General features: G+C 46.1%; 1 protein-coding gene across 1 annotated transcript in view; it reads right to left on the minus strand.

Annotated features, from left to right (window-relative positions):
• LOC144170465 (unconventional myosin-Ie-like) overlaps positions 1-15,511 on the minus strand; it is a 324,760-nt gene that overhangs the window by 67,361 nt on the left and 241,888 nt on the right. Inside the window, exons 7-10 of the mRNA XM_077700290.1 lie at positions 9,335-9,412; positions 8,775-8,859; positions 5,216-5,319; positions 2,825-2,957 (exon numbers count right to left, since the gene is read on the minus strand). Coding sequence (XP_077556416.1) covers positions 2,825-2,957; positions 5,216-5,319; positions 8,775-8,859; positions 9,335-9,412 — 400 coding nt within the window. The remainder of the gene's footprint in view (positions 1-2,824; positions 2,958-5,215; positions 5,320-8,774; positions 8,860-9,334; positions 9,413-15,511) is intronic.

Here is a 15,511-nt window from a genome sequence, read left to right on the forward strand (position 1 = left end):
CGCGTCTGATTCTCCTTCATTTCGTCTTTGTCTTTGTCTTTGTTAGGAGTGACGCGTGATATCTTATGGCTTTCTGCGTAGCGTAGGTACGCGTACAAGCAGTCCTTGCGCGTAGAAATGCGCCGATAAGCTTGTGAGCGAGAGTATGTTGGTGTAGAGGGTTTGCCGGTGCACGCATATCCCAAGATTGTGGATGTATGGCGCGTTTCATACCGCTGACGGGGAGCGATGGTTTCCATTTCTCTTTAGCGCGAAGCGTACGTGAGCTTAGTTGTTCTCCTGTCTGCGTTAAACTTCGGCTATGTTCCCCAGTTAATAACAAAAAGCGATAAACATGTATTCAGAGAGGAAATCAGATGTGTCGTAGTGAATTACCACCAATTCGTTCAACGTGCGCTGGAAACTCAGTCAAACAGAAACGTGTGAATTTATTTTTATCAAAAAGAAAAAAATAACACCGCGAATTCGACTAGGAACAGTGTGTTCAACGCTGCAGTCCCCGAGCCACAGTTGCGGGTATACCGGCTATAAAAATGTTGATGTTCCGTTAATATTTCGATTTTATTTCAGAAACGGTTGAAATTAACCGAAAACATCCGCACCGCATTTGTCCTTTCGTAACGACCATTTCAGTCACGTTCTCACTTGGGAGTTGCACCAGGCTCATAAGCGTACATGCGGTCCGTTATGTAGAAACTGAAACATGCTACGGCACGCAGCGCTAAAATGTCAAAGTAGGAACAGCGCAAGAAAAATGAACGTCCCGTTCCTTCGCTTCCACAGAAACCGTTATTTTCATGTAATTTATATTACCCCGCCACAAAAGGTATTCTCAGCCTGCTTTTATTCGTAGATGGGCAGTCAAAACCGCACATAAACTTACCTGAACCAGTGTATGAATACTGCTCACACGTGATTGCCCTTTTAAAAATGGGTGGGGTTTAACACTTGTAAACCTAGTTATAACGAGCGAAATATCTGTCTGGCTTAGTTTTATAAACACTATGCCCACAGTGTTTCATGAAAGTTAAGTCCCACCTGCCCCACTTGCGTTCCCTCGGCGGCGCGCCATCCATTGCGAAACTGAGCGACCAAGCGTCGGCGAAGCAGCCGTAAACCCTTGCCCGGTCACGTGGTACCCCAGCGGCCAGCCTCCGAGCGAGTGTAGCTGCGACATCTCTCCACAGCGGATTACGTGGTGTGACTCCGGCGACTGAAGGTCATTGCGAAGCGATTGATGAAGTTGCGATACATGACATAGTAGAGCCTTGACTCTAAAAGCACTCCCGCGCAAAAGCTGCCCTTTGAAAAATCTCAGGCTGGCCGGAAAAGCCTTTAATCAGGATCAAAATATCATACGATCTCTTAGCTCCGCAGACGTGTGCTCGAACCAAAGCTGTCGTTGGTTCGGCCCTTGAAGCCGCACCATATTACTGCGATTTTCATCTAAGCAGATAATGCACTCTGCCTCAAAGATACAGCAGGATTAGACAACTGCGACAAAAAAAAAAAAACAAAAAAAAAAACAGCTCGGGATGGAGGAAAATTTGCGCCGCGGACCTGTATGCGACGGTCATCTTGGCTGTTTTGTACACTGTAGCCAGACCACACTACGAGCTAAAAGTAGCGCGTATGTACCACGTCTTCATACGTTCTGCGGAAGTGTCCTTGTAACGTATACTGCCCGATGAGCGATTATAACCGCGCAGAAAAGTGAGGTCAAAAAGCCGATGCTAACAACCTGTCGGGGTTCTAACGTATGCTTCGCATATTTTTGCGTCTCGCCAACCAGAGACGCAGGTTGGCTGCACGCAGGAAGGGAGCTATTTATTAGAAGTTGGGCCTTGTTAGCAAGGTCAGATAAGGCGAGCACCTGGCGATGGCTGGAAATAAGGCGAACAGCCACAAAGCACACAAGCCGCTGCATAACGGCCTTATTCTCCGTCGTCGTCTGCTCTCTCACTTCAATTGACGCGAGGAGGGAGGGGGAAGGTAGCAGGTAGGTCCTAATGGCGTCGCCGCATTGTTTGCGGACGTCGAGCATGGAAATTTAGGCCGCTACCCCCACTGGACAATTGTATACTGCGCAGCATTCATAGCTGGATCGTCTTCTGGAACTTCTTTTTTTTAAAGGACAAGCTGTTTTGATCGGATCTGTGTGGTTTAAACCATCTGAACAAGTTGTATGTCTCGTTTTTGTTGTGTTTGGCACTGCTAGCGGAAGGGCGAGGCAAGGGATTTATGTTTACGTTTTGATTCTGCTTTGTCTTAATCTAGATTCTTTTGACGCCGTTTTTAACCCCAGTCTTTTACTTATTTCTATAAAAACTTACCCGAAGTGATTTCTTAATTAAAAGAACAAAAGAACAACGTAATGCATGTTACTGTAATAATTCTATGTCCTGAATAATTCTATGCCTAAGGTTCCCTAAGCGCTAAGCAGTGGTGACTTCAACTAACCGTGCAATCAGTGGTAGTAGCTTCGAAAGGTTTTGCGTATACATACGTCATCTTCTGGCTCGCTACTGCAGAAAGCACGTAGATGGCGCTGGTAGTTTTTCGCAGCAGGAAGAAGTTAAACCACAGAACCAGTACATCGTGGATATAAATTTTGTCCGAATATCCAAATCTACCAGTTACCAGACAAAGAATGATGCGTATTAAAGGTCACTCACGCACGCAAATAAAAAGCCTGGCAAAGCGCAAGCTTTGCCCCCGAAGTATATCTCTAGCCCGTGTAATTAATACCATTGAACAGGTATTCTATGTTTAACTGTGGGTACGGGGCGGACATCCGCAGCCAAAGATGAGAAAAGGGACTCACACTGGTCGTCCTCGACGACGGCGTAGTTGCCCTTCTCGACGAAGGTGATCAGGCCCATGTGGAGGACCCCCATGACAACACGCAAGAACTGCGTCTGTTCTTCCTCGCTCATGCCCATCACCGTCATGGCTTTCTGCGCAAGGGTAAAGGTAGGTCCTCTTCAGGGCGCGAACTGGACTGGGTATCAACGCTGCATATCTAGGCCACGTGTGCAAACGAAGGGTAAAAACTGTGCAAACGGGATGGACCGGTTGAACAGTTCCTGGGGATGGACCGCAATTGAGTGTGTCATCTGCTAGTGCATGAAGGACAGCATCGTTTTTTTTTTATTAAGTTACCTTCGTTTCGCTTTGCCATAGTTCAGTTATGCGTGTTTTGTATGCGCGATTTTTGTTGCAGCTACGGTCGCAAGCAAGAGAGCGTCGTCGCAATTTTCGGACGCCGCGCTGTTAAATATACGAGATACCCTTTACGTGTCCGCCGTACGACGCTACCTAGAGAAGATTCTGCATATGACCGTTGGGAATTGATGGAGAGAGAGAGAGAGAGAGAGAGAGAGAGAGAGAGAGAGAGAGAGAGAGAGAGAGAGAGAGAGAGAGAGAGAGAGAGAGAGAGAGAGAGAGAGAGAGAGAGAGAGAGAGAGAGGTGAAACTACGCTCATCAGTACTAGGATTGATAATGGCTACATCACCCCCTTCTCGTTAGCGGCTTCACTCGATGCCAGATAGCCATAGATCCTGACCCTGTTTAAGCCATTTTTGTCAGAGACCATAGCGTCAAGTAGCGGTTTGCTGGAATAAATTCCTGCCAGTTAGTGGGCCCATCCGAGGTTGAAAACTTACTGTTAGTATCCTGTGATGTCCAAGAGATCCAATACATTGGAATTTTATGGTCGTTTCACAGCCCCGTAAAGCCTCTTTCTTTCTTTCTTTCTTTTTGCTACGTACCGCCTTTTTATTTTGCGGCACATGTTGACAAATACCTTGACTCAATTCAATTCAATTCAATGCATACAGATATAAACGGGTGCAGCTTCAATTTAGAGGAAGTGGCGTTTGAATGTGAAGAAAAGAGCGGACTGAAAAAACAAACAAAAAACAGATGCTCCCCAGTAACGCAGTAGCAACGAAAATGACATGCAATCACGCAGAATTGACGGGCCAGCGAGGAAGAATGAACTCCATCAGACGTGTTGTTGGGCGAGTCGGTAAAATGCCCACTAGGGAGCACTAAAGGTAACAGACGACATAAGAAAGAACAACACGGGCTGCCGGACTTGCATCAGCGACGGGCTAAGGAGGCTTTTTAGAGAAGCTATAAAATGTTCGAGCGCAGAGGAACGGAAGAAATGAGAACAAAGGAAATGAGATGAAGCCGGAAAAGAAAAGACGCTGAGCTTGCGGTTCGTTCCGATCTACTACCTAATCCGCTGACTATAAGGACGAGATGTTCGTTCCGAAGGTTTCAGCTCGGTTCGGCGTCTTAGAAACACCGACTCCCTTAGCGCGTCGCGCAAAGGCACGCTGTAAGCCGAGCCTGAGTCGTGACAATAAGTAGATTATGAAAGGGTGCCCATAATATAACATTAATGCCTGTCCGCACTTTTTTTTTCGTGCTTTTCTCTTCAGTGTAACAATTAAGAAAAACCACAGAAAAAAAACGTGTACATTCATGGTTCTTTTTAGAACGAAAACAAAAATAGAAATAGATAAGACGTGGAGAACCTATTTTCATTTCGTGAAATTGATTCCCTGCCATCTCTATCACGTTTCCGGCTTATCTTCTAGCCGTGGATCGGAACTAATGCATGTTAGAATTTTTCCTGAATTCAGCTGCTAGGAACTCCATACGCCGTTCATTACCTTGTTCTCCTGGCGTTGGGATTCGACATACAGGACCCAGATAGGGAGCAGAAAGCAGAAAGGGAGTAGGAAGCAGAAAACGACTTCGGTCATGTCCTAAATACTTGCAGTAACGCACTCTACGCCGTGCGGAGGAACAGCCGGCTGCGGTGATGAGACGCAGGGGCGACTTCCGTTGTCGTTCTTAAGTAGTACCCGAGTATAGAAGTAAAAGCATTCGCAAAGTTTCAAATGTTTAGTAGCGTTCTTTTACAAGTTTCCCAATAGATCAGCAGAACCGATTGATCGATTAAAACCTAGCGAACAATCTGCTAAAATGTTTGGGTCTATGCTTACCGATTTCAATGAATAGTATTTGTTTGGTTTGCTTTTTGTTGATTTCTCTGTTCTCTTTTCTTCGCTTGTATGCATTTTTGAAGAATTGCGAATAAACTTTACCAGAAAGCAGCGCATCACTCGAGTGACTTATTTTGGGTCTTTATCTCGTTTGATCTCTTCAGCATGCAAAAAAAAAAAAAAGAGCACTGACCAGCGTCTCCTGAAAGTCGTGGGCGTCGTTGATGCCCTCCACTTTGTACACTCCGCTCTGGTTCAGGTAGCTGTAGTAGTCGGGGTTCGCCACTCCAAGCTCCTCTGCGAAAAGCAACGACGCCATGCGTTGTCACACGTACGCACAACGAGTGGCTCCTTGGAACGAAAAGAGGAATTTACTAGCTGTAAAGGTGCACTGGAGAAAACAAGCACAAACCGTCAAGTAACCGTATATTTGACCCAACGCAGCATGCAGTATAACCTGCCAAAAATAAATTCGTCGCAGATTTACGGACACCACTGAGCGAAGAAGTGAGAGGAGAGTGGATACAGTAGCGTTTGTGGAGTGCGAAGCCAAATATTGTCCGAAGGTTTCTGCAGCACTCTAAAGCAATGTAATAATTGGCGAGAGGCCACCTCCCAGTAATATAACCCGAAACATCTTTTTGTACACAGTTTGTGGTATTTTTTGTTTAAAGAAAACAATAATCTGAACTGTACTGAAACTTTGAACATAACAGAGTCGATGGGCGTCTTTGATGTGACATGGGATAGTTTTCAGATCGCTTAAGGTTCTTTTTGTCGCACACGTCGATATGGGTAATGAGCGGCTGCAGTGACAACACACAGAGACCAGAAGCGAAGACGAGACGTCGAGTTCCGTAGCTGGCTTCAACCTTAGTGAAACCTGGGCTTATGTAGGTTTCTGCCAGGATGGGTGGGTTGCCATTGTAGTCAAGATCGTGACCGTATGGCTGCGACATACTAATTTATCACAGTCCCCTAATAGTTCGTCAGCGCATCTCCCAGTTAAATTGCAAAATTAAACATGACAGCGCCATGGTTTTATATAGCAGGCAAATATGGTGTCTTTTTTTTTTCAGTAAATTCACATTATAACACATGGTCGACCCCTTTTTTCATAGCCTGTGGGGCTGCCAATGCACAGTTATACAGTCTTATTGGCAGTAAAATGTAGTTAAGTGAGATGCATGATGCCAGAATAGCTATTTTGAGAAAATTATACTGGCCCCATAAAATCCCCGGTATATTTTTACAACTTCATGTTCACAACTGCACCACAACTATTGATCAGAAAGAGGCAAAGCACGGTGCGGTTGGACAATCGTAGTACAGGCCACAAATATTAGACCGTATATTAGGTAACTTTATGGCTTAGGACACGTACACTGAACGCGAGCTTTTTTTTTTTCTAAAGTTCGCACTAGATGACATTTCAGTATGTACAAACACCCCAAGGTCGCTAAGGAAAGTGTGTAAGGCCTGGTGGTGCCACCTTCAACAAACCACTATAGTCTGGTGGGCATCCTGCAGGGTATTCACAATCAGCAGGTAGTGGTGAAAATTGTTGGACAGAGTAGGGCTGGCCGGTAATAGGTGTTCGGCACGGACAATATGAGACGGACCGTGTATGAAGGTATCTGTGGCATGGTATTTCGCATGCCAGCTGCAGGTGACTGCTGGCCAAAGCGCCGCCCCAGACTCCAGAGGAGAGTCTCCTCCCAGTGGGAAAAGCTTAGTGAAGGGGGGGGGGGGGAGCAAAGCACGCGGGGGAAAAGTTCACAGTTCATGCTTAAGAAGAAGAAAAAAGAAAGGAAAGGCCGGGAGGTCAACCAGGTGTAGAGCCCGGTTTGCTACCTTGCACTGGGGGAATGGGGCTCAGGGAATAAAAAAAAGGGGGGGGGGGGAGAGGAAGAGATAGGAGTGGGAAAGCGCACACTCTAGTCCCGTTTCGGGCACTATAGTCTTTCAAGCAAGTTCGTTTCACTCAGGAAACGTAAACGGGCTTTCGTCGCCGTCTGCGAGGTCGATGGTGAAGACCGATGACTTAGAATAGTTTCCACCGTAAATGGTCGATGGTCCAATCGGCTCAGCGCGGTGGCAAGCACGCTCCTCTCCGACGAGTATTCGGGGCAGCGACACAGCACATGTTCTATAGTCTCTTCCGCCCCGCAGGCGTCACAGTGGGCGCTGCTGGCCATCCCGATGAGGAAGGAGTAGGCTTTCGTGAAGGTCATTCCGAACCACAGTCTACAAAGTAAAGTTGACTGGGGTCGAGACAGCCCATACGGAATACGGCGCTGAAGAAGGGGATCCTGAATATACAGACGGGGATTCGAAAAGTCCGGTGTGTTCCATTGCTGCATGGTAATCTTGCGTGCAAGGGAGCGAAGCGTCCTGGCGGCATCGGTCCTTGAAAGCGGAAGTAGAATGGTGCGGTCGCTCTCATGGCCTGTACGGGCAGCTTCATCCGCCAGTACGTTACCGATGACTCCGCAGTGACCTGGAAGCCACTGGAAAATTACGTCATGGCCGGCTGTGATGGCTTGATGGAATTTTTCTCTTATCTCTGTCACCAGTTGGTGTAGGGGGCCGTAGCGCAGGGCTGCGCGTAAGCTCTGTAAGGCAGCCTTGGAATCCGAAAAGATCGCCCAATTTTGAGGAGTAGCTCCGATGATATGATCAAGAGCCTCACGAATGGCTGCAAGTTCTGTAGCTGTCGAGCTCATGGTATGGCCAATACGGAATCGAGTTGTTGCAAAATCTGCTGGCACAAACACTGCACCTGCCGAACTGGATGACGTTACTGAGCTATTTGTGTGAACATGTTTCCGGTCGTTGTACCGTTCATGCAGTAACAGCAGCGTAAGCTGTTGAAGGGCCAATGATGACAAGTCGGCTTTTTTTCGAATTCCCGGAACACTGAGACGAATCTCAGGTTGTGCCAGGCACCACAACGGGGAGGTCGGTGTTGCCGCAGGGGCGTACCTTGAAGGGATTTCAGCCCTGTACGTTGTGATAATGGCTGAAAAAGTAGATCGTGGTCTACTTTGAGGAAGCTGCGCCAGATGGTGAGAAGGCAGCCTCGTGAGGAGCCTGATGTACAGGCGTAGTGTTTCAGTAGCCACGTACGTTGCTATTGGGTATTCCTGTGCGATGCAAATGGTGCCCACTGTTGATTCACAACGCGGCAAACCAAGACACGTGCGGTTCATGCTTAAGTATACTCATAAAGCCAGGAGTAAACCTTCGAAGCATTTTTAACCCACTGCGTTTTTACTCCTGTAAAGCGTGCTTTGCCTGAGAGGCAGGTGCGTTAAACGGCAAAGCCAACTCTATACCTCCCTTTTGTTTGAATTGTATTTCATCAAACTCCAGCAGATATTGTGGCACCAATTTTAAAGCGACGCTTTCTATGCATCACTGATGGAGACCGTTCCGTAACCAAAGCGCACCGCGGGAAAGCCAACTTCACACAACGGGTCCCACAAAACGATGATGAAGCGTCCCAAGAAAAAAAAAAAAAAAAAAAAAAACGCTTCCCGTGCCGGTATCGAACCTGGATCCTTCGCGTTATGAAGCCGATGTCTATGCGACTGCGCCATTGCGACACGGTTGAAGCAGTTTGTATTTTGACTTTTACTCAGGTTGCAAAGAGGGGCCTCGATTTTTTTTAGACATCGCTTTGCAACGCCCCCTTTGTGAAGCCTGTTGCAGCTGTTGCTTTTGCAAAAAGCCACGCGTAGTGCACTCACTCTGCATTTCCGGAGATGCTCCGTAACACACCTGGTAGAAAATGTGGAAGTTTCTCTCGTTTGGGTTTTGGCTAACAACCCTGGACTGCAAGAGAAAAGAAAAGGGGAAAAAAGACAGCAAAGATGCTTGAATGATTGCGTTGCTCGCGCGACAAATTCTTGAATGCTACCAACGCGGGGTAAATGAATGAAAATAAATAAATAAATAAATAAATAAATAAATAAATAAACGAATAAATAAATAAATAAATAAACAAATAAGTAAATGAATAAAAATAAATAAATAAATAAAAATTAATAAATAAACGAATAAATAAATAAATAAATAAATAAATAAATAAATAAATAGCAACCTCGCCTCACGCGGAATCCATAAGAAAAGACCGAGGCACGCCTGTTGGTGATTCGCTTCTCAAGCGTGCTTACGTTTGCCACAGTAAATAAGATGATATGAAAGAAATACACCTTGCAAACACCATTAGAGGTAACCCAAAGAAAAGCGATTAACCCAAAAGTAACCCCTCAAAAAGTGTGGAAGATAAACGCCGCAAAGTTCGAACCTTTTCCAGAAGAAAGTTGGACACCCGTCCCCCTTCAGGCGTGCCCCCACGGCTGAACTGGATCTCCACGTATTTGCCCTGAAAGACAGGCAGCAAAGGAGGGGTACAGTTAGAAATCATGAATAGAAATCATGAACACAAAATGCGCCTTCTTTCCGCACGGAATGACAAATAATACTTCATTTACAATATGAGCTTAGCTCGTACAGGCCACTGGAACATGGTGGCTACGGCTTTACATAGGTGTCAGGTATCATTCAGGCTGTGGTGTTACCAGCGTCTGCAATCACAATTCGTAAATTTAGAAAATTTAAGTCCAGGCACGGAAAAAAAGGGGTGTTATCGTATTTCCAATGATAAAAGGTGCAAAGAAAGTGAGTTCCAGCATATGAGTTCAGCAGCAAAACTACACGAAACATCGCAATACTGTCAAGTGAAGACGCAACTTGGTTTCGTAAAGCAGCATCGACATTTCTTTCGTGGAAGGCAAACGTCCCGACTCTACTCGTGCAGCGACGGTGAAGGTAGCGAGTTTGTTTCAGTGTCGCCGTGTTGCGCACTGACGTGCCTTTCATTTGCACACGCAGTATTGGTATTGAGTCCCATCGGTGACAAAACCCTTCAGTGGTTGTAGTGGACAAGCGCCTCACCTTTGGACAATTATGGTGGCGAAAGCTGAAGAGAACCGTCAAGCATGTCGATTATAAAAAAATGGCCCCTTGATCGATAAGCGTTTTCCAGTAAAAATGAAATATTTTACTTTAAAATAGTCGATCGGTGACAAGCCATGACTGCACCAAGAGAACCACGTTTCCACCTTTTTATGAGTGAGCGAAAAGGACACGCGACAGTTGGTCAGTGCTGAAGTCACCGAAACCGACCAACCATATAATTCAGTGAAATGGGTGGGGAAGAAAATTTTGTCTGTTGTGGTGGGCCGTCTTTTTCGAAAATATCAAGAAAAACCAACCCAAATACGAACGCAAAATGAATATCAAATGTGTTCACTTCACAGGGCCTATGCGTCCATTACGGGTACATAAAAAAAAAAAACTTGCGCGTCCTGCCAGGAAGTTTTAAAATTGAGATGCGTAACCAACCGTTTGCAGGTGGGACACAAAACTCGCCCTTATAGCGAAGGCTCCCTGTAACGCCCCCCCCCCCCCCCCCCCCCCCCCCCATAAATTCCCACAAAATGTTATGTGACCGCAACTCCACAATTGGGTATTATAACCAGACCAAAGCTAAAAACAACCCGCGATAGAGGAATTGACCACCGCATAATGTACAAATGCTACCGCACTCTAAAGCGAATCTCAGAAATGATATCGGCCAATTTTTTGTTGTCGTAACAAACCGAATAATTGTCATATTATGCACGCCCACGCAACCAGTAAGGAAATTGCGAAAGCAAACAAAGAATCCTTTTAAATGAAGACATAAGACGTTGATCAGTGCTTCTATAATAAAAACGTGTGTACGGCGACTACTTCATTGCCGGAAGTTTATTTAGAGGGTAGTTACCTTTCGTATTCGCAAAGATATAACTACATTACCCCCGTACTGGCTTTTCTCTTTCGTACTGATTAAATCCGGTGCCGCTTGTGCGTTTAGCCCCATAAAAATAACGGCTGCACTCCGCTCGCAAACAAGATCGCTAGGTGTTCAGAAACAAAAGCTTCACTTGAACGTCTAGTCTTCGGTTACGTAACATATTATCGCAACACTACATGAGCAGTATTCTTGCGAGGTACATTCCGCAACAACGAAGACATGTAATGGAATCGCGCCGCGCAGTTTTGAAGCGAAAGACAATTTTGTTTGCACGAGGCGCAGGAGTACCGTTCATAGAGCCAAAATCAAACAATTTTTGTTATATATTTAGGTGAAAAGCAGAGTAAAGAAGAGCGATGCAGTGTGCGTACGTTATTTTCGCGGTAGCTGGAACTCGGGTGCCATCCTGTCTACTCTATATGCAAATCAGTTGTTTCCCGCCAGAAAGCACCGAAATCTATTTCCCTGTTTTAATACTCTGCTGAGCTTAGGGACGAGACATAGGCAGAAGCAGCTCTGCAAATGACGATACTGGAGGGATAACCTGCGTTGAAGGGTATACGCGTGGTTCTGCGGAAAGCAACGCTACAGCCACCAGCCATTTGCGAAAAAAAGTCGCGTAAAAAAAAAAAGCGCAACACCGGTGGTGTTGCGAACTATATACGTCTTGACGCTAGAGCTCTTACATCGCGAATTGTAAAGCTTGTTGCGCTTGGGATTGAATTGCCAAAGGCCGAGGAGCATGAAAACGAGACGACAGTAATTTTACAGAATGCTCTAATGGGAAGAGATCGCAGTGGGTAGAGGGGTACTGGAAAATGCAGCTGTGTTGAATGCCGTTGTTAATTAAGGAACGGAGGGTTTCTAAATTGGCTGAGCCAACTGAAAGCGTGCGAAAGGTGTTAGTGTACCCATGTCACTTGAGACGAACTGCTCGGCGATCCGCTTCCTATCTGTCGCCTACACGCTGCGCCGCTGCTCACTCATGCCGGCATGCATTGCGGGGAGTCGACGACGACGGCTGATTTCCCCGCCTATCTGTTCGATCGTTTGGCTGCGCTCTCCCCCTCATTTACTTCAGGCTGCGTCTAATCTCACGGCAGCCGTGAGAATTACCACCGGGAAATTCTCACGGCAGTTTCCATAAAAGCTGGCTGGCGGAAAATTTGCTGAATAATATTACGTCCCAACGTAACCTAACGTAACATAACCTGACCGAACCTTACGTAACCTAACCGAACGCGTCATAACCTACCCAAATCCCGCCAAACTGCAACAAACCTAATCTAACACAGCCCAACGACACAGAACACAACCTGTGTTAAATGGAATTCAACCAATCCTAGAAGTCATGTGCGTCGATCTCTTCATATAGTAAAAACCAGAGTAAAAAAAAAGCACTAACAAAATCCCGATGACCAAAAAAATCGAAAGCTAAAAAAAAAAAAAAAACATCGCAACGTCGTACTCGAACCTGAGCCTTCCAGTGTAAAATCGAGCACTATACCACAGCGCTACAGGGGCAGCTGCAGACACTGCTTTTTAAAGGGTTATTTATCAGATTGAATCTCCGCGTAGCGTGCTTAGCCAATAAGAAGCTGACGGTAATTTTCCCGGTTGCCGGGATAATAGACACTGCTTTTACTTTATCTGCGGTGGATTGGCTTGAACGGCCACCTTTCGCTACTGCCGAGTCTGAACGCATGCTATGGATTGCCTCGCGCTATGGAACGCGTCAAAGACACGTGGCTGAGGGGCGGTTTCGCTGTTGCAGGCGCTCAATGAGCCTATTATTGCTCTCGCGTAAGAAAACAAACAAACAAACAAAAAAAAAAACAGGGGAAGCAGCTTGAGGAGCCCTAACACGCCACGGGGCGTGCAGCAAAAGGCGCGCATTCTACTGCGTAGGTATTGTGCATTAATTCGAAACTGAGTAGGTGAACAAGTAATACACATAACGATCGCCGATAAAGGCAGAAGCAGTACCCGAATTACGTAATTAAATTAAATAGGAGATTACGTTAAAGTTCACACATATAGAGTAAGCGGGGTATATCGAACACCACGAAGGATAGCGCTTCACACCTTAAAGTACTTACCACCCGTAAAATATGAAAGTTATATAACTTGCACTTATTTACAACACAATTGACGTCCATAATATAAATACGGATAAGCTATTATAATAGGGCGAAGACAAATAACACGCGCACACACGCACGCACGCGGATGTATGCATGCATACATACATGCATACATACACACATACATACATGCATGCATCGAAACACACTCACACACCCATACATTCATACATACATACACAGATGCGTCCATACGTACATACGTACATAAATACATACATATATACACAGATGCGCGCATACACACATGCATACATACATATAAACATGCGCACATACATACATACATCAATACATACACATGCATACATGCATGCGTACATACATACATACACAGATGCGTCCATACATACATACATACATACATACATACATACATACATACATACATACATACATACATACATACATGCATACATACATACATACATACATACATACATACATACATACATACATACATACATACATACATACATACATACACACACATGCATACATGCATGCGACATAGATACATACCTGCATACATACGCGCACACTTACATACACGCATACACACATACATACAGACACACACGTTTAGTAGACTGAAGCCGGTGCAATGAGTTAAAACAGTAAAAAATAGGAGGGTGGGGGTGAGGAGGTATGGACATCACTATAAAAGCCCCTCACTAAGCCTCGGCTCCATGACGGGAAACACTGCGGGTCGTTCGGAGCCGAGCGGAATGATAGCAACGCACGAATGCCCAGAGAAAAAGGGGGCCCAACGAGCATGCCGCGTCCATATCCGGCCGGCCAGCGCACCTTAATCATGGTCAAAGTGAAGTGGACGCAGAGGGAGAAGCCATTCAAGGGCAACGGAAGAACGCAGGCAAGGAGCAGCGCGCCCCGAGAGAATAAAGGCAGCCGCGAACAGCGGCAAACGAACCCCGCGGAGAGCGAGCCAGATCACGTCATCGCTTTTTGAGCTCCCCTTTTACCCGAGGCTGCTATTACCCAAGCTACCTCCCCGTTCGGATTTGCTTATCGCCCGTTCCCCCGCACGGTGCTTATGCGTTGTTCCCCGCAAGGGGGATACCACGTAAACCCTTCCCTTTTCACCGCGCCGAGACTGACCAGTCCGGGAACAAAAGTTTCCCAGATATTCCAAATATAGGTGCATGCGCTCTACGACGCTACGGGATCTGAAGGCGGAAAAACGCGAAGTGAAAAAAAAAAAGGCACATAGGTACATCAAAGAGAAGAAGTACGGCCAACGATGACGCACGGAGTGCAGCGAAAGGGAAAGAAAAACTATGATGAAAAATACCGCTTGAAGTGCAGGGTAAATGAGGGGTATGAAAGCGGCCCGCACGCCGGCCAGCCACACGTGAAGCGAATGCTATGCATGAATGGGCCTCATCGGATTGCCCCGTGATGCGAGTTTCCCGCGGTGGTCGGTCAAACGCCGCGAAAAAAAAAAAAAAAAAAAAAACCGAGCGAAAGGTTGGAAGGGAATATAAGAGGAAGCGGGCCGGAGACGGTCCAGAACGGAGGGATCGAGACCCGCGGGAGAACCCATATAAGACAGGAGTCGGCTGGGGCGGCATACATATGGGAAAAAAGGCTGCCTCGGGAAACTAACCTTTCGGTCTGATTCGAAACCAACGCGAAGGAGAAGCCTCCGGGTAAAGAGGATAAAAAAGGGGAAGTCCCAGGACTGTAGGTGGAATCGTGAAAGACAGTAAGAAAGAGGAGACAGAGGCGAACGTTGATCGCCGAGCAAAAGCCACAAAAAGTGAAGCTATAACGAGGAAAACGAAAACAGGGAAGGTATAATGTGGCGAAGGCTCTCAACCTGACGTTGGAGAAGGAGAAATAAACAAATGGCGAAAATGGAAGGTCGTTACTGGATTGGAAGTGATAAAAGCTGGATTCAGAAACTCTAAGAACCACACTTCCTATTTTAAACCTCTTGATGGCCGAAAATTTTCCGGAAACAAAATTATACGAACACCTTCGATCAACCATTCAAGGTTCAAAGAAAAAAAAAACGCAAAAAATGAGGGAATCCGGGGGAATGGGATGAAAGAAAAAAAAACCCATCAAAATTAGAAACAGGAAAAGTCACTGGAACTTTTCACGCAACTGTTTTCACGTGAATGGAGTGAGATAATTTAAAATTGGCGGCGAGCGCGATGTCAGAAAGCAACAGAGCAATGAAAAGAAAAACTCGGGAAAAGAAACGCCCACTGTAAGGCAAATAAATTCCTCGCTGGAGAAAAACCGCGCCACGTGCTGGCTGCAATCACTGAGAGAAAACGCGAGTCCCTATACGTTAATGGGAGAGGCGCGAAGCGCACTATAAACAGTCATCAGTTTTTCCTCCGCGGCTCTCCCTCCCTCCCTCTTCCGGTGATACACGCAATTTCTAACAGTACACGCTTTACGCCTTACGTCCAAAGGAGGAAACAAAAAGAGACTTCGATTCTAGTAA

Source organism: Haemaphysalis longicornis, unplaced genomic scaffold (assembly GCF_048455015.1).
Source record: "Haemaphysalis longicornis isolate Haplotype H1 unplaced genomic scaffold, Haemaphysalis longicornis Haplotype H1 scaffold_2, whole genome shotgun sequence".
In the NCBI taxonomy this organism is placed as follows: Eukaryota; Metazoa; Arthropoda; class Arachnida; order Ixodida; family Ixodidae; genus Haemaphysalis; species Haemaphysalis longicornis.